Below are 19,634 nucleotides of genomic sequence, written 5' to 3'. Positions count from 1 at the left end.
TTTTTTTTTTTCCCACCCCGCCACCAATTTCGATTGATTCCGGGGGTTGATTTTCGTCTGTGTTATGGAGCGCAATTCTAACACCCTTCTTTTAATGAGGGAACTCTGCTTTCTTAACTGCACTTTTTGAGAGGAGAATTGAATTGCGACTTTTAACAAGCCGGCTGCCCGCCCGCAGCCTCAGCTGCCCCGAAAGGCGCTGGCAGGTGTGGGGGCTTGGCGTGAGGCCGGGCCTGGGCTGGCGGCGGCAAGCAAACCTGGGGCCCGGGCTCCCAACCRGGGCGGCCACTGACCCACCTCCGAAACACGCGCTGCCCTTGGCAGCTCCCGCTCGCTTTTCCACCGTTCCCAACACCRTGACCTGTTGACTCTGTGCTTCGTGATAGGAAGGGGCTTCCTTTTTTTGTTGTTTCACTTTATTGTGCCCTCTGAGGTCTCTGTGTGCGTTGGAGTTCACATCTTTGGTGCTTTCAGAGCTTGCTGTCCGATACACTTCATCTCCTTTATTTGTTTAATCTGATTAAGCATGTTAAAAAAATGCTTAAAGCCTGGCTTTATTATTAAAAAGTCACTCCATGCAGCCATTAATTCTGGTTGCTTTTTTGTACGTTTTGCCCCCTTTCTGCAAAATGAGTTGTTCATAAATGTCAGTATTCACATGGATGCGTTATAGTGAATAAATCATGCTATGGAGGCCAAACAGTTGAAAGCTGTTCAGGTTTGAGGTGGTCTAAAGAGATGATTTTGCGATGCAGGAGCTCTGTCTCAGTGAAAATGAAGTTTTATTTGCTAGCCACTGCTCCTGGTGAGCATTCTCCCTGGGAATTTTCCTGATTTGTTTTGGATTCTTCTGCAGGCATATATGCTTTCTTCCTCTTTCCCCCTGCACTGACCTGTTCTTATTTTATTATTTCTTTAAGAATAAAAGAAATGGGGTATGTTTTTATACTCTTAGACCTCTTATTTCTCAAGTCTTTGGAATCTGCTGCCTTTCCCAATTCAGTTAAGTGATTAATATGAACAATATGAATAACATCTTCTTCTATGTTGGTAAGGCAGATTATAGAATGCACAGTTTTATTTTGTACATATACCATATAATGACACTGTTTCCCCCTAGTAATAGAGTACAGCCAATCATAAATTTTCTAATTGCTGGCAAGCTTTTCTGATTGAACTCATATTGAATGATTCCAAAGCATAGGATTTCATCAGAATAAATTATTTTCTAATCTCATGATCAGTTTTATCTACCATCTTCCTCACTTTCTGGCACTTTTCACACACTAGGAAATAGTTTTTAATTGTGTAGTCTGCTGTAATTCAAAGTTCTTCAAGTTCTACAACTTGTACACTAAGGCTTTAGAGAATTAATTGTCTTTGGCTTGTATTTTGCAGATGGTCAGACAAATATCTTCTTCTGTTTTAGACACCAGAACAAAGGGCACAGTTTGACTGTTATACTGGACAATAAATTAAACAAACATTCCTTTTCCATTTGTTCTCATTCAKTATTAAGTAGCACAATACTGAGGCAAAGGAAAAGCTAAATCAGTGGTAGTCTTCACTATACACAAATTTGGCATTTAGTATTACACTTAATAACCTTATTGCAATAATATTTGGTGCAATGAAGCTTTCAGAGCAGATCTGTAACAGTGAAATTAATTTTCCCCTGCTTTTATGTGCTGGAGAGTCTCTACAGTTCTTCTCAAATTTGCCTATTGTCTCTGCAATTGTAAGATGAGGCTACTTTAACATAAAATAAAGCAATTCTTCTCTATTTCCTTTCCTATTGTGTAATTATATTACAGGACCTATTGTTGTAGGACAGTGTGGAAACCAGAAGTATAAAAGGAGTTCAAAAGAGATTGCACACATTTACGGAGAATAGGTTCATCATGACTATTCAACATAACGCAACTTATCGCTCAGGAAATCATTGCATCAGTGATTATCAGAAGGGAAGATCATGTTGTGCATGATATGTTACCAATAGTCTTTCTCAGGAACTAGCTCTGTCCATTATCAGAAAATAGATACAGAATGAAAGAGACTCAGTCTTTTTCAGTATAGCTATTCTGTGCCCTGTTGACAAGACATGCAAATTTACRAACAATATCAACAGAGAAATTATTTAATATATTCAGATAGGCATTAGGCTAGTTTCAAATCATTATTAGTGATGTGGATATCGGTTGTTTAAGATATTGAGGGAATGCTTTCATAGGAAAATGTTACAGATGGGATTAAAGGGCAATAACCCAATCTAGAAATGCTCTGAATCAATATAATTAATCCATGTGCTTCTTTAACCAGTCAATGTATTTGGATACCCTTGTATAAACCCCATAGCTGCCTTTAACAGCACAACCCTTCCCCCAGCTGACAATACCAGTCAGAAACCAAGTRTTCTTGTACTTTGTGGCATGAGGTCCACCACTGTCTCCCTTGCAAGAGTCTGTAGTGCCACTCAGGTCTCCTGCACAGAACATATTCTCTGTAATATTTAAATCAGTCTCCTTTTCACATTCTTGTGTCTTCACACGTGGCAAATCAACTCTCATTAGAAAAGTAGAAGTAGCACCTCCATCTATTAGACGTCCCCATCCACTCACAGTGGAGAACTTAATGGAAGAGAGCTCATACACTGCAAACTGTTTTTCAGGCAAACATATTGGTACCACATAATCGGTGAGGTTCACAGGTGTTTCTAGTCTCAGCAGGGCAATATCATTATTGACTTGTCCGTTCTGGTATCCTTCGTGAATGATTTTCCTGGTAACTCCGCTTTCTTGTTCAGTTTTATCATCRTAATTTATTGCGTGTTCACCTGGAAAAATGATTAATCCCAGATAATGCCATTCAGGTCCTTGATTCCTCAGAAGTTTTGGAAATAGGAGTTTTCTAGTCTGACACTTCTAAAGGACACTCATCTTCCACTATCAAAGTCTGCACATTTTTTTTTTTTTTTTTTTTTAATTGCCTGGTTTGTCAGACTTGTTACACAGAATCACAGAACCATAGAATGGTTGAAGTTGGAAGGGACCTCTGGAGAGCATCTAGTACAACCCCTCTACTCAAGCAGGGTCACCCAGAGCATGTTGCCCAGGATTGGGTCCAGATGGCTTTTGAATATTCCCAAGGATGGAGACTCCACAACCTTTCTGAGCAACCTGTGGCAACACTCTGTTACCTTCACAGTAAAGAAGCTTTTTCTCATGTTCAGCTGAAACTTCCTGTGTTTCAGTTTGTTTTTGTTGTCTCTCGTCCTATCACAGGGCACCACTGAAAAGAGTCCAGCCTCATCACCTTTACACCCTCCCTTTGGATACTTACACATATTGATAAGATCCYCCTTCAACCTTCTCTTCTCCAGGCTGAACAGTCCCAGCCCTCTCAGCCTTTCCTCATAAGAGGGATGCTCCAGTCCCTTAACTATCTTAGTGGACCTTTGCAAGACTTGCTCCGGTAGCTCCATGTCTCTCTTGTGCTGGGGGGACCAGAACTGGACACAGTACTCCAGGTGTRGCCTTACCAGGGCTGAAGAGAGGAGGAGCATCAGCTCCCTCCACCTGCTGTCAGTGCTCTTCCTGATACACCCAGGATACCAGTGTCCTTGGCTACAAGGGCACATTACTAGCTCACAGTCAACTTGTCATCCACCAGGATTCCCAGACCCTTTTCTGCAGAGCTCCCACCCTGTGCTGGTGCATGGGGTTATTCCTCCCTAGGTGCAGGACCCTGCACTTCCCTTTTTGTTGAATTTCAGGCGGTTCCCCCCCTGCCCATCTCTCCAGCCTCAATCACAGTAGGAGTAGCTGGTGTAAATTGGTAGTAACCCCTCAGTAATCAAACATGAATACTAAACTGGAAGCTTTAAAATGTGAGGAAAGGAAGATACATACCCAGTCTCACACGAAGTTGTTTAACATGAGTATATTCCAGACAATGAGCTGCAGTGACCACCCACTCAGGTGAAAGCAAGGTACCGCCACACTTTTCTTTCTGATTCTGTATTATAAGGGCCTGCCAACAGAAAATAAAGTTACGTCTTATTCAAATGTATTTGACTTGAATCTCCGTCATGTCAGATTTTGTGCTGCTTCCTTCTGTCGTTTTATGCAGTATGTTTGACATACTGTGCTGATTGTATGGGCAACTTAGGAGTGGGGATTTTCCCATTGGCATTTTCTTCATCTTACAGTATGGACCCYTCCTATTATGGCCAAGAGTATACTCGTGTAAGCTGCAACTAAAATTCTTGCTGGCAGCAAGGTTAAGGGCTAAGGGATCAGGAGATATAGGAGATGGAATTACCACTCCATTCCTATGAAAGCAGACACTCCAGTACAAGATTAAGATGCATAATTGGAACAAGTGTTGATTATGGGTGAAGAGGAAATTTGGCTTTCCAGACATGGCACTTTTTATGAGKTTTAACAATAGATTTAAAATAATGAATTTTATATAATCATTGCAGAAGAAAAAAAAAAAAATCAGTGAAGAATCTTGAAGACTCACTTGCCATGGACATTCACCTGGAGGACAGATGAAACCACCTACTATTCTCCCTTCCATAGTTGCATTTTTTTTTGCCAGCACTGGTATTTTTCCACATGGATATTTCACTGAAAAATACATCAACAAGCACAATTTTATTACACTGAATTCACAGCAACGTTTGTAAGACTGATTCCTGTTAAACATCTTCAATAAAGTTATGCTAGCTGAAAAACTGGTCTGGAGTCTGAAAGCATGGTTTCTCACAAATAATTTAAAAAGCTCAGCAGGTGAATAGTCTTTTTGTTTGGAAACAGTCAAAAATGGTTTTACAAGAGAACGCAGGCTCATAGTTTATTGTGGACATATATTCAGTGTCATAGGAGCTTGCAAACAATGTATCTATTTAAAAGATATACATCAATACTATGAGAAAGACAGCAAGCTTGAGAGCAGAGGTGACTCTGTCAAGCCTTGTAGTCAACATATTTTCAATGACCCTGCTGGCTTAACTCAGTTGTACTGAATGCGCAGTACCCCTCCTGGCTTGAGCATGAGGTGCTCAGCTTGCTATCCCTTGCTTGAGTGCATCCAAAAATCTCCTAAGAGTAGACGCTATGTCTTCTGGTATGTCTCCTGGCAGACTTCGACTTTCTTGTTTGGGTCCAGCCCATCCTTGATTCTTCCAAGATTGCATGACTCAGTCTCAGGTCCTTTTTTTAGCTTGAGCATGCATGTGAATGTTGACAGCAAGTGATTCAAGTTTTAAGGATCAAATCTGCACCTGAGTTACAGTGCAGAGTGAACTGTGGTGTTTTCAGTACATCCTTAACTCCACAGAGCTTTCCTTTTAGGAAGAAGAGGGTTTGGCTTTGGCTTCTTTGTGCCATTGTGCTTTGTGCCTGTAAAAAAAAAATCTCAATGTGCCAGTTACTTGAGCTGATGCAAAGAAAGCATCAAGCTTTTACAGATACCAGCAAGATACAGAATTTGCAGGACTAGCTGTTTTGGTGGMAGCTTGTGAAAGATCAGAAAAGACTTAGCCTGAACCCCTAACATTATCTCTAATACTGTATTCAGAACAACAGAAGTTTTGGCGTTGAAAGAATGTAAGGTCTGGCAGTTACACAGTTTTGTTTCCTTGAAACACGCAGTCAGTGATACAGGGATTTTGGTCCCCAAGAAGCAAGCAGCAACAAATACATATTCCTCTTTATATGCAAGGGAAGATATGATTTAAGGCTTGGAGAAATACTGAATTGTTTGTTAAGAGCTTTTAACAAAAGAAGGTTCCCTATCACAAGGTATTGCAGAACTTGCTAATTAAGGAAAGCACATTATTCGACAATTATTTTCTAATGAAATTGTTTGCGCTGAGAGCTAGGTTGTCATTATCACTTCTCCGCATGAGTTCTCCTTTGAGGTGTGTACTGGGGCATTTCCCCTCAAGAATTAGTTCTTTAGATGTGAACACATGCTCCCTGCAGTTCTGTCCATTATGTTCACATCTCCAGGGATCTCTTTTTCCCCACTAATGAAGTATTGAGGTAGTCATCTGCAGTAGAGTCAGATGCCTGCTTATATATTGGAAAAATAATTTACTTGCCCTAACAAGGGCCTAGTTGAAATTTACCTTATCAGCTGAATGAAAGAAATAACTAGCTATACTATCTAGAAGAATATCAACAGTTAACAGTTTATTGATCCTACCGAATTGGAAAAGAGAAAGTAACTAATTTTCTTTGGTTTTAATAGGCTTCTTCCTCTCTTGCTGCCTGTGTTGAAATAAATACCGTAATAAAATCCATATTCTTAAATTCACATTGATTGGCAACCCAATAGTAAAACGTTGTCCATAAAATATTTTACCGTAATGAGGTTGTACTAAAGAAAAYGGAGGATTTGGAGGCCCAAAGTCCCTCCACTCACTGGGAACTTCCCACCCTGACCCCCAAATCCCTGAGTAGCTGATGGTCTGCTTTATTTAGACAACCTAGCTGCAGTGTTTCTCTGCACTGCTCAGCTCTTCTCTACTATAGGCCAGTGGCGAGAGCACTCCCCAAAGAGGAGATGGGGTTCAGTTTGCTTCTCAGTCCTTGGGGTAGGATAGTCAAACTCAAATTTTCCATATCCCAGTGGAATGGGCTTCTGGGGCCAGGAAGGATGGGGTTCAAAAGGCATCATTAGCTGGGGAGCAGATCACTCACTTGAGAAGACATCCTGGAGTGCAGTCTCCATGCTTTGAATCCTTTCAGGTTGAACTGAATCCAGGTCTCTTAATTCCTGAGTGCATGCTGTAGCCATGAACCTAATGCCCCAAAATTGGGGGAAAATACTTCTTTTTCTTCCCTAAATACTTCCACTTCGTTTCAGTTAAAAATGGGGGATCCTGCTCATTTTTTTGAAAGAACTTCTGGCTTCTTGCAACAGACAAGTTCCCAGCACAGGGCCCTGATGGCACTGCACAACCCACCCMCAGAGCCACAAGTCAAGCTCAGCATTTCACACTGGCTCTTTTGATGTGTCTTGACTTACATCAGCTGCTCAAACCCACTGCTTTGTGCTCTGTCCTAGAAGAAAAGGAAGGGAGCTGATGCCTAAGGGTTACACTTTGCAGCTCCTAATGTGTAGGTGTTGAAAACTTTTTTTTTTTTAGGAGTGAGTTAGACTTAGCATCTGGCTTGTAGCATCATACCTTGGGGAATGCAGGACACGCCATCACTCGCTAAAACATAATCCTCTGCACAGAAGCACACTCGTTTTTCAGACAGCTCGTCAGTACAGTACTGTTCACAACCACCGTTGCTGTAAATGCACTTCAGTTGATCAGGCTCAGCTAAATTCAGAAAAAGAGTCCTTACATTTCTGAATATGGATTTTGGTGTTTAACAGAAGTCAATTACAACTTGAAATGTTGACAAGGAAGCAAGGCAGTAAATCAGGTGTCAGTGATATATGTATAGTGACTGGATTGAAAGCTAATTCTGCTTGGAAAAAAGTTATATAGAACAGGACAAGTAGAGATTAAGGAGAAGAAGTCTACACTTAAGAAACATGCACTTAAAAAAAAMCAGTCTGTGTTTATGCCATATCTGAACTACTGCAGTAGCCTACTATACTTCCTAAAGGATAGAACTGTAGTAATTGTACAGCAACCATSGTAATATATAACTGTGGAAAATTATAACTATTTTGTATTTTGCTGTTTGCTACAAGGATACTCTGGGAAGACCATTGAATAAATCATGTGATAAGAAAGCTTCTCTTTTGTGAAACAAGTCAAAAAAACCCTCCCTCCCTTCTCCCTGATCCCCACAAATTTTGTTACTTCTGCTTTCTGAATGGCTGGATGTGTATGGATGCTTTATAATAATTCCTTATGTACTGCTAGGAACTCTTTGTGCTCCAGGGTCAAAATTGGAAACAGTAGAAGAGAAAGCACGGTGTGGTCCCTGCAGCAGAGATACACACGTGCGTAACTGTTTTCAGCTGCTGTTTGTAAAAGGAGAGGAGGCTCACAGATTCTGGTCTAGTGATSGTGAACATGAAGAATGCCTAGGAACTTAGCAGGTGATGAAGAAGGCAGATGTGATCAGTTGAGCAGCATGAGGAGACTGTGAAAAGATGGACTGTGAAAAGACAGGGTGGAGAGGCTTATGCTATGGTTGGCACGTGGCAGGTAATGAGAAGTCAGAGCTCTGAAACTGCCTGGTTTGAGTTGACAGGTGCCTAATCCTTGTTTGGGCTTACCATATTCTGAGCGCCTCAACTTAACAGTCAGTATATAGTGCCCACTGAAATCTATGAAAAGAATTATACTGACTGGTGTTAGACGCTTATCTGCCCCTTCTGGCTTTGTATAATGGCTTATGCCGCATAGTCAAGTAATTTCCTCCTATTTGGGTAGGAAAAGCAATCCTCCTTCTTTCTCAGATGTTTCACAAAAGTCAGATTTTTTTACAAGATCCCCATAGGTTGGAATTATTTTGCTGCTATGCAGTGCCTGGCTGTCAGCTGGCTAGATTCATCATAAGACACTGCAGACAGTGTTAATGGTAGCTGCCATTGCTAGAATGATACAGTATAATAATGTTTGCTAATGCTTATCCCAATGACTTGCGTTTGAATGAATAATGACATTTTTACTGTGTTAAGCTATGCCATAGCTGACCTTTTTCACAGTTCTTGCCCTCATATTCCATGGGACAACGGCAAACGTAATCCTGAAATTGATCATCACAACTCCCRCCGTTCTGACAGGGATTGGAGTCGCACTGGTTAGGGTCTGTAAAAACATTCAGCGTTACTCCAGATCACAAGTAGAATTGCAACAGTGGGAGCGTTTTTATAACATACGGAATTCTCATACCAGAATAGATGTGCCAGAATTCTGTCTGGAAGGAAAAAGATGCAAAATTTAATTAAATAAAAAATAATTCAGATTAAATCCTACAGCCCTTGTAACAGAGGATGCGTTACAGACAGCCACAGTGATGCCCCTTTTGGCTATATAAATTATTAAAGGAGGTTTYCATAAAATATTCTACCTCATTTTTCTGTACCAAGAGAGATGAGCACTGTGTAATATACACAATAGTTTCCCACCAGTAACCTCCTTATGGTTGGAGTGAGTTTGACTGAAATTAGGGCTCTCTGGAAAACAAATATATTGCATAACACAAGAATTTAAGGTACTGTTGGACCTAGAATAGTTGGGGGGGCAGGGAGATGACTTACAGAGAATCCCCTTTCCCACCRGCCCCTAAATAATTGGTGCTGCCTGATGTGGTGTGTGCAGTATGCCCTCCACCAACTCACACAGCTGCAGCATATTCCCCTGGATACATAAGATAAAGATTCAAACAGCAGGACACAAAGTGCTTTTTTTTGCTTTCACAGTTTCAAGCGTSAAAGCACACTTGTAAGTACATCCTTGAATAATGGGGAATTTCGAAGTAAAGTCCAGCTGCTTGCGAGTGCTTACCCAGCACTGTGTTACTTACTGTCCTTTCGTTGTCGCGGTAAATTTCTCTTGCTTCCTCAAATGAACACTTTTCTTCCATGCATTCTCGCTCTAGAGACCCCAGTTTTATCTCTTCAAAGAGGGAATTGGCTCTTCTTTGCCTTTGCAAAACACTGGTTGCCTCTTCCTGCTTTAAAAAGACTGAAAAACAGTGGCATGTTCTGTTTGCCATACATCCTCGCTCTCCAGAAAGGACAGTGTGAAAGGTTTCTTCTGAAAGCTTTTCTGCTTTGCAAGCTCGTTACGAGAAGTTTTAGAATTAGACATACAGAGTAAATTTGTACAACCTTTCAGAGTCACCGCCCCCTTCCTCTGATGTGTCTCACAGGTGAAGTAACAGCACATGGATTTTAGAGAGCTCAGAGCTAAAGTGTTATGTGTCAGCAGTGCCCAAAGTATTGCTACACTTTATATAGTAGGTCTAAACATAGACAAGAAAGAGTTTCTTTTTCAATTCCAGCAGCTGAACAGCACATGTCACTTCATCTAGTGCTGACATATGTGGCAACAGCTGATTTTCCTGTACTCACTGCAGTAAATTACTTGGTACCAGATGTACCACAGTGAACCCAAACTCCCCAGTGCTCCATTCACCACTGGTTTTAGCTCAAACCTTTCACTCTTTGGACCCATAGAAGGGATTTTGTGGGCCATTAGTAGACTACAGTTTGAGTTATCTTTATTTTTCTTCTGAAAAAAAAAGACTGCATCACAGTACATAGGAAAACTGGACAATGCCCTGTGTGTTGCCTAGTGGAGCACACGTATGGCTCCTAACTTCTGCTAGCACCATAGACCAYGGCCACAGGGGTCTTATCCCTGTGAGTCTCGGCTGTGCTTCAAAATGACATTGGGAACACAGGTTGGATGGCAGATGTCATCGGATTTGTCATAGGATACTTCATAGGAGTTTGACTAATGTAAGCATGTCGTTGAGTTTTGTCAGGTTGTAGGCTTTTAATATAACTTTCTTTAAAGGTTTRTAATTGACCTTATACTGCAAGTACATTACATAAACATCAGTGCGCATGCACAGACCCTGACAGAAGGATTTGCSTATGTGCATGGCTTGTGACACCCTCCCACCCCTATCTCTGTGTTCTCCACTTATTTAGACTCTGTGGGTTTTTTCAGCTTTGTCTACTGCAATTCAAGAGGCCCAGTCAATGGCTAACTGGGAATCTAAAAGCACTTGATTYCCTCTATTAATCTGAGAGGTGATTTTCAGACATTTACCGACGCTTCTGTAAAGCTACCATCTCACTTCATTCTACTGCAGTGGAAACTTAGTGGATCTTCAACCCTTTAGTTTCTCATCAGCTAAATGACAGACTTGATTCTCTGCTTTGAAAATGCCACAGGCGAACATGAAATAACAATAAATCCAAATTCCTATTTTTGTCAAATGGGTAGACAGCTGATGGTTTACCTGCTGTCTGCGCAGTGAGATAATAGATTCACATACATGTGTAGAAGTGATTTTCCCAAGCTGACAAAATAAGCCCATGGATGCCATCACTGAAAGCAAACAAGAGCCTTTAACTCACAGACACAACAAGAGGCAGGACAAACATTTACGTATACTCTTTACTGAAGAGTGCTCAAAACTCACAGCAAGAATTGCACCTGAATAATGGAGTAGAGGTTCGCTGCCAACAATCATAATCGGAGCCATATCCTATCACATACCTGCATCCAGAGAAAGAGGAATCAGGAGCGAAAAGCAGAGAAACAACGTCGCGCACTGCCTGGAAACCATGATGACCCCTGCAAGTGTCCCAGTATTGTATTGACATTTCAGCAAGGACTGTTTGGCCAAAGAGCTGAGCTTCAGATGCTTCGCACTAGAGGAGGGGCTGGCAAGTCATTACAACAGGAAAAGATCCATTGCAGTGATGACAGSAGAGAGAAGTACATATGCAAGTCCTGCAGTGAGTCATTTCCACACAAGCAAGAGCTTGGTTTTGAAGCATTCTCTCCTGACCTGTGCAAAGGCTATGCTGATTACAGAGACTTCTGTTGTGGATCTTTATTTACCATATAATGATAATTTATGAGCAATATAAATGTCAAGGACACTACATCTGTCTGAATGGSACTAACTTGGCTACATAGCCATGCAAGCAGAGAGCAGAGAAATGAAGACATTAAGATCTGGCTTGAATCGGCACTCAGGGCATAGMCTTTCATTGCTTTGGAGAGTGATAAGGCTGTTGGCATCTGTCTTTTCCCATTTCTCAGTCACCAACTGAAACTCTGAACTACTGGCTGAATTTACTGGGAGACACTAATTAACTAGCAAAAAATATCCTGCAGTGTTTTGCTCTATTTTTACTGCAGGACCCACACRGCCTGCACAAGTTCTACCAGCTAGATGACGTGCTGAGCCAATCCACACTGTATTTATTTAATTAAAAATAATAGGGGTCTGAGGGGCCAGTGCGCAGACAATTTTTCATCTGGAAAATAAGCAGTCCTCTGATTTAATAAGAATCAACTAATGGCATCAGACTGGAGAGCTGAAAACATTCTTAAGTAAATATTTACTTAAGATAGCAGAGAGGTAAAGAGCATGTTTGCCTGAGAAGTGAGGCATTCCCAAAGGGTTGAAGTATCTTCCAGGCAGTTCTCCCCTTTGTAAGCATAAAGGAAAGAGGGTCATTTCTGCATGTGAACATTAGAGCAAAGACAAGCAATATTTTTTTTTTCAACTTTGTGGCCAATGCTCAGCTTAACTTCCTGCAGAAGTCATGATTGATTAGGGAAAACTAGGATCCCAGCCATTCTCTGCGTGTGTTCCTGTTATTTAGTGGCAGTGCGCACAGCTAGACATCCTGCTTTGAAAGCTGTTTCCCAAGAGGGGGCATTCGGGCACTTCTCTGGATCACAGTCTGGCTCATTCCCAGCAGCTCAGTTCCTGGGATTTCAGGGACTGGCRGCAGGTCCTGTCCCAGAGCAGAGGAAGGAAGCCAATTACTGGAATACAAAAGGAACTACAGCAGCCCCTGGCTGTCCTCACCTCTCCTTTTTGGGAATTGCCTCTGTACCTCATAGCCTTCATGCACGGCCCTCGTTCCTCTCTGCATCCAGCTCCCGTCTCGATGGGGGTCAGAGGAGAGAAAGACACTGAAGGAAGGAGAAACAGGCTGAAAGACCTTGCCATTAGCTGGGAATGTGGGTTGGTGGCTAAAGTAAGAGAAGGAAAGAGCAGACGAGGAGAGGAGCATGTGGGGAGAGTGGGAGGGCAGCACTGTGGGGAGTGCGCTGGTTCGTGTCACCAGGTGGGGAAAATTTTGTGTSTAGGCAAAAGAAGGAAGGAAAGATGAGACTGGAGATGTGCTTGCACTGGTGCAGAAGGAAAAACTGAAGGTACACTCACTTGAAAAGGTGAAGATATATTGCCTTGCCTATAGCAGTTAATTTAAAATAGCAAGGACACAATCATCTTAYAAAAATCTAAGCTTTTTTGGAGCTGCTTGAAAATTTCTCTTTTTGTCTGATCTTCTTGGGGAAAGCTATCATTTGTGCCTATTTGAATGAGTCTCTACCTACTGGTCATGCAAGTCAGAGCACAAGGCTGTGCTTGCAYTTGAGGCCAGCCTGGGTTTGTAACTAGTGCCGCTCCTAGCAGCATTTTCCTTAGGCTGGTGCTTTAACCAGCCCTGCAAGAAATGATGGCACATGGAGAAAAAGCTTCCAAGTTAGACATCATCACTGTGGATCACCTGGAACACTTTTTCAACACAGCTTTTAGATCAGTGGCTAAATTTTTATACCAGACTCCCCAAAAGACCATGGCTGGGTGGGTATCTCCACGTGCACTGCCAGAGATACTGGGGTGGCAGCACTCCGCAGCAGCACCACATACCTCTTCACGTTGGCACCGCTTCATTTTTTTGTCTTCTTTCCTCATAGTTTGCAGGTTCTGTGCACCCATTAAGGCTGGTGTAATATTATCCTTCTGTCTTTCTCCCTCTGTTGGCACTGCTTAAGCCTGAAAGATTTTGCTTTTGCTACTTGGGAATACAGGAGAACACTTTTATTATTTTTAGAGCCTAGGGAGGAGCCCAAGTGCTGGAAATGACAGTCAGTGTGCAGTTCGGATGGCAACAGTTTTTCTTCCAAGAAAAGTTCACATGATGATTAGATTCCATCAAGGATGACAAAGATGACCATGCCCRTGAGGAGAGTCACTGGGAATTCAGCAGACCCAGGACTTCAGCTCTTGRTTACATTCCCAGTAATATTAACTAACTTAATATTCACATTTCCCTTCTCAAAGCTGTTTCCTACTAGTCAAAGGGCTGGTTCCTTAGTTAGAGCTGTGCTACTTACTTAAAGAAGAGCTCACCTTCCTTCTTGTCTTAGTCCCCAGCCAGAGGACTAAACTTAGGGATCCTCTGGGGAAGAAAAGCTAACAATCTTAAGTCTCCCACTGATTTTCTTTGTGTCATCTTGCTGTCGTACATGAGAATTACGTTGGTATTCTGCACTATGAATCTCCCTGATACCAGAGGCTTCAGCCTTGGTTTGTATTTTCTGAGCAATTCTAAGAAAAAATAATCCACTCTCCAACTAAAAGCAAATATATACTAAAACAAGCAAACACCCCTTCTGTTGAGGGGTGCTACTAGACTCAGTCTGGGACAGCTGTTCAGGAAATATGATTTAGGGTGCTTTATAGTGTTTCTTTTGTTGGGGGGGAAATGTGTTAAAATTGCTTTATTTCCAAGTTGCAATTAAAAAAATAAACATCAAAAATGTTAACAAAATGAAAAAAAAAAAAAACTAGAAGCAGAAAAGTTAGCTTGGAAGGCACAATGAGTCGATGGCTCAGAACATAGTGTTCTCTGTTCCTGATTTGTTTCATACTGAYGTTTTCAGAGAAATACTTACAGTTTTTCTATTTTTAGTTTGATAGTTTAGGTTGAAGATAAGACAGGTAAGAAAGCTTCTGGGAACAGTGCAACTCGATCTGATCTACTGATTTTTTATATGTGACTTTTCTGGTCAGTACTCAGTAACAGTTGAAAAATATTCAATGAATTCTATTTCAGAGAGACTGTAAGAGATCATGGGACTAGACTGATATGGCTGAGTTTAGGTTAAAAAAAAAAGAGTTAGGAAGAAGCCGCCTCATGGATTAATGGAAAATTGAACCTAAAGCTCCAATAACAAGAGTAACCTGCCACATCTATTTACCAGATTAATTAAGAAGAGTGCACCTTCTTTGTCTCCGAACCAAACCTGTGATCAAATCAATCTTTTCCTATTTCTCTGGTAGTAATCAAAAATATATATCAATATTATGCCACTAAACTTTGAAACAGATGACTTGCCTTTTAGATTTCAAAAGAGAAATCTGTATTTCCAGAAGAAAACTACTTCGCATGCCTGTTTTACTGAGTTCTGGCTCCCTGTTCAGCAATTATCCTCACAAAGTGAGAGTAGAAGTTGCGAAGAGGCTATTTTTGTGCAATTTTTTGTGACTATCTCTGAATATAAGTGCTTAAAGCTTTATTTCTATTTTTTAGTCTCAAGGTGGGTTATTTCTTCTGTTCTCTTGCTGCTGGAGAGTATCCAAAAGATACCCAGATAACAAAGGAAACAAAAGACATAGAAAAGGCAGAGCAAAATACATTTAAAATAAATGCAGCATGCTCCAAAGTTTGTATGTTTAATGGCACCTGGTTTAGTTGGTAATAAGAAGGATGAGCTCTACTACAGACCTTTTCTTGACTATTTCCCGAGCCCGTCACAGCCACAACAGCACCACCAGTAAACAGGCAGTTTTTTGAATGCAGGCGAGGACCTTGCTGCCTTGTCAGTTTATGTGAAATGAATATGAAAACCTGAAAGATGATTCATTGATTCACTTCAGTTGGTTTGTCAAAGACAATATTTCAGCACCAAACCAGCTAAAACCAGCTAATCTTGGGGTAAGTACTTCAGAAGAGAAAATACGAACTTTTAGCCTTGATTTTCTACCACCACCTGTAGGCTGCTGCTGGTGCTGGCAGCTGTGCTGTGAACCAGCTGCAAAGCAGCGTAGCAAGCCCATTGCCGTAACTCAGCTTTTCCTTTACACAGGTCTCTTCTTGCTGTAGAGACTGAATTTCCACGGGGCACCAGAGTCAAACCGGGCTCTGAGCCGCAGGGGCGCTGGGAGTGCTCCTCCCARTTTGTCTTTCCTTTCGCCGCTTTGGGGCTCTGGCTGTGACTTTGCCTTTTCATTAGAAAACCTGAGGGGCCTGATCTTTCTGCTACGCTGGATAAGGAAATGGTGCCAATTTGTGTGGTAGGCTGCTTTTTGTATACACTATGCTTCTTTTTGTTGAGGCTTTGTCTGCATGCCGCGCTGCCCCAAGATACTAAAAAGAAGACTTCAGCTTTGGCGGAGGATGTGTCACTGTGACTCTCTCTAGGAGCTAGCAAAATGGTGGGAGCCTATCAATATTTTCGTAGAATCATAGAATCGGTAAGGTTGGAAGGGACCTCCAGAGATCATCTAGTCCAACCCCTGTGCTCAGCCAGGTCACCTAGAGCATGTTAGACAGGGTTGCATCCAGGTGGGCCTTGAAGATCTCCAGAGAAGGAGACTCCACTACCTCTCTGGGCAACCTGTGCCAGTGCTCCGTCACTCTCACAGGGAAGAAATTCCCCCTCACGCTCAGGCGGAACTTCCTGTGCTTCAATTTCTGCCCATTGCCTCTTGTCCTGTCACATGGGATGACTGAAAAGAGTTTGTCCCTGTCCCCTTGACACCCTCCCTTCAGGTCCTTACACACACTGATAAGATCCCCCCTCAGTCTTCTCTTCCCCAGGCTGAAGAGGCTCAGCTCTCGCAGCCGTTCCTCACAGGGCAGGTGCTCCGGTCCTCTGATCATCTTTGTAGCCCTACGCTGGACTCTCTCCAGTAGCTCCATGTCTCTCTTGTCCTGGGGAGCCCAGACCTGGACACAGCACTTGAGATGAGGCCTCTCCAGGGCTGAGTAGAGGGGCAGGATCACCTCCCTCGACCTGCTGGCAACACTCTTCCTAATGCAGCCCAGGAGACCATTGGCCTTCTTGGYTACAAGGGCACATTGCTGGCTCGTGATCAACTTGTCATCCACCAGCACTCCCAAGTCCTTCTCTGCAGAGCTGCTCTCCAGCAGGTCAGCCCCCAGCTTGTACAGGTGCCTAGGGTTATTTTTCCCTAGGTGCAGGACTCTGCACTTTGGGGTGTTTTTTTTTCTCTTTATGTATAACTTGATATTTTGAGCTAACCACGTGCAGCAGAGCGTGAGCAGCCAAGGGAGAGCCCAGAGGACGAAGCAAGTGTACCAGCACTTCTCTGGTTCCAGAAGAGCCACCTGGCCATGTCGCATATCATCGCCATGCGCACCCCCTGCAGCCTCCCTGCTGCCTTTCAAGGGTGGTCCTTTATGGRACCAGCGCTGGTGTTAAAGAGCCTGTCACTGTCCAGCCACAGGGCCACTTTCTGGTCTTGGTTGCAGCAGTCCTGGGAGCAGCTCCAGTGGAAAACTGCTTGGGAAAGGGGGAGATGATTGAGCTGCTTCCTTGGACTGGTCAGTGCGAGTCTGCCAGGATGCTAGTGCTAGCGAGGAAGTGGGATGGGAATTTGCTGCTYAGCTCACAGCAGCCTGATGGCAGTTACACAGCAGCTACTCTGATCACTGACACGCAGGATTTTTCTCATTAAAAGACCATTTATGCCCTGTATGTCTCACACCACTGCACTCCTCAGTCCCCTGCATCTGCCTCAAAAAATAACCCATCAGCTCTCTGTTCTCCCTCTTTTCCACCTTGTGATCTTTGGCCAATGTGTTACACCCCTTCTTCCCGCAGCTCTCTGCCAGCACGCCAGCCCTTGCAGTCCCTTGCCCCAGGCTGGTGCAATGCGCAGCTGCTCTGRTGCTTGGCCAGTTTGCGACAGAGCCTCCTTTGCTTCAGCCAGCCTGCAGGAAGGTGCGTGCAGAACATCAGCATTTATACAACTTGCCTTTCCGCATTGCAGAACAACAGCTCCAGTTAAATGAGTAAGAGCCATTAAATAAATCAGCAGTCAGCTTGGAAAATGATACTGTTCATATCGCTCAATGTATTATTAGATATGTGCTCTTAGAAACAATCTAGCTCCTGTGGCAAACTCAGGCCACACACATCTGTTCAGCTGGAGTACCTGCAGAGAAGTGGCAGCCGAGTTGCTGCTTGCCAAGGGGCTCATCTGCAAAGGAAGCAAGGAGAAAGGGAAGGAAACAAAGATCCCCAAGATCCCCCAAGAACCAAGCAATGGGGCATGTTCAAGCAGCCACAGCTGACAGCCAGTGGGAACGCAGTCTTGGCTGCTGGTGGCCAACAGGCACGTGAGGGCCAGCAAAGTGGCTGTTAGCAGCTATAGTGCTTAACAGAGCAGGGAGATGGCAGGGAGAGAAGCAGACCAGCAGGTGCCTTTGGGTAGGACTGTGGATGGAGCTGGAGTAAGAGACAGGGTTTTCTGAGGCTATGAAACCTGCAGGGTACTCAAAACTAATACCAGCTGCAGAGAGCTGCAGAAGCAGCTTGATAGTGAATGAGCAGGTAGCCAAGTGATGGATGAAGCTGAAAAGGATGCATGGGAAAGCAGCTGGGAAAATTGCATACATACAATGCTGGGCTCTACTTAGGGCTGCTGTAGATGGTTCTTTCAAAATATCAGCTTGATGTGCAGTGGCTTKGAAATATCTGGAAAGGAATAAAAAACAGATCCCAGAACATTGTTATGGCCCAAAATATCACTATATCTGAGAATGTTCATTCCATGAATACCATGTGCATTTCTGATCACTCCACAGCTACTGCATTCAGGACATCGGAGTACATCCCTGCTTCATTCTTTACTAAAAGCTCTGAATATGGATCTGCTACCCAAGAATTTGTTTAATTCCCTTTTCAACCTGCTGAGACTGCCTGCTGCAATCTCCTGTGGCAACAAATAACCCAAAGACACCACCTGCTCTAGGCAGAAGCACCCTCACCTCTCTGCTTTAAACCAATGTCTTGCTGGTTCCCCCCAAGTAGGGGGATACTATGGGATACGCAGAACAAGAGTTTGCGTTCAGCTCAGCCACCACCCTCATAACTTTGAAAATCCCACGCACACACACCTTCTCTCTCTCACCTCTACGGAATAGTCACAATATCTTGTTTCTTCCTATCCCATCTGTTTCCAAAGATAGTCACTACTTGAAGTTAGCTAACTGGCTTTACTATTAGAGATTGATCCCGGTTGCGGAATGTAGATTTAGATATAGAAGTCCAAAGGTAATGTTCAAATTTTGGCGCTAGTTTATCTTTCTCCTGTACGTAGTGAATAGACACACAAACACAACAGGGACATGGGAAGTTTCATAAACTGACACGCTTGGAAGCAACTTTGTTCTCTTTTGGGTCAAATCAAGCATTGCAGCTATGCATTTGCTTCTGTCTTGAAACAGATCCAAAAGCTAACAAGTAAAACATGAGATAAAAAGTTGATTAAAAAACAAGTTATTATAGAGATAAGACTTGAATGAAAACTGATCAAGGAATCCTACTGCATTTTATGCAAAAGCTTATCAATTAAGGTAATCAGGTGCCCTGATCCCCATATTTTGGTCTGAACTTATTCCACAGGCTCCTGTGTATGACTGACAAGTTCAGTCTCAAGAGTCTTAGATTTCTTTCCTGGTAGTATCAAGGGAAGAAGGTCTATTTTATAAATAAAAGAAGAAACATTCAAACTAGCTTTCTGCAAGTTGCTGACCAAAAAAAAAAAAAAAAAAAAAGCACATCTAGTATGTTCGTCAAAGGCCTGGGTTTGGCCTCTTGCTGCAGCTGGCCTCACCGTGTCAGGGTGTTTATGAAGGGCAGGCAAAGCCATTTATCAAATACTCAGCTATTACAGGGCAAAAAACTACCATGCCTCCAAGAGTCTTTACAGGAGAATAGAGTGGCCATTAATTTCTTTCCTATTGCTCAGGAGTCTCCAAAAGGCTCTCAATTTTTATCTTCCATAACAGCTGTTATAATAAACAATAACCATTGCCAATGTAGCCATCATAGTGTAAATGATAACTTCTTGGAG

General features: G+C 42.7%; 1 protein-coding gene across 1 annotated transcript; it reads right to left on the bottom strand.

The window, feature by feature from the left end:
• Positions 1–2,153: 2,153 nt before the first annotated feature.
• F7 (coagulation factor VII) lies at positions 2,154–11,359 on the bottom strand. Its single transcript, XM_085320811.1, has 8 exons — positions 11,216–11,359; positions 9,507–9,667; positions 8,873–8,897; positions 8,675–8,788; positions 7,199–7,339; positions 4,525–4,631; positions 3,909–4,029; positions 2,154–2,833 (listed from the first exon to the last, which is right to left on the bottom strand). The coding sequence occupies exons 1-8, from the start codon at positions 11,283–11,285 to the stop codon at positions 2,295–2,297; spliced, it is 1,278 nt and encodes a 425-aa protein (XP_085176937.1). The 5' UTR covers positions 11,286–11,359; the 3' UTR covers positions 2,154–2,294.
• Positions 11,360–19,634: the final 8,275 nt, after the last annotated feature.

This window comes from Rhea americana, unplaced genomic scaffold (assembly GCF_003343005.1).
Source record: "Rhea americana isolate MKP2758 unplaced genomic scaffold, rheAme1 scaffold_66, whole genome shotgun sequence".
Lineage (NCBI taxonomy): Eukaryota > Metazoa > Chordata > Aves > Rheiformes > Rheidae > Rhea > Rhea americana.
Note: the sequence above shows the minus strand (reverse complement) of the source record. Positions and strands in the feature narration are given on the sequence as shown.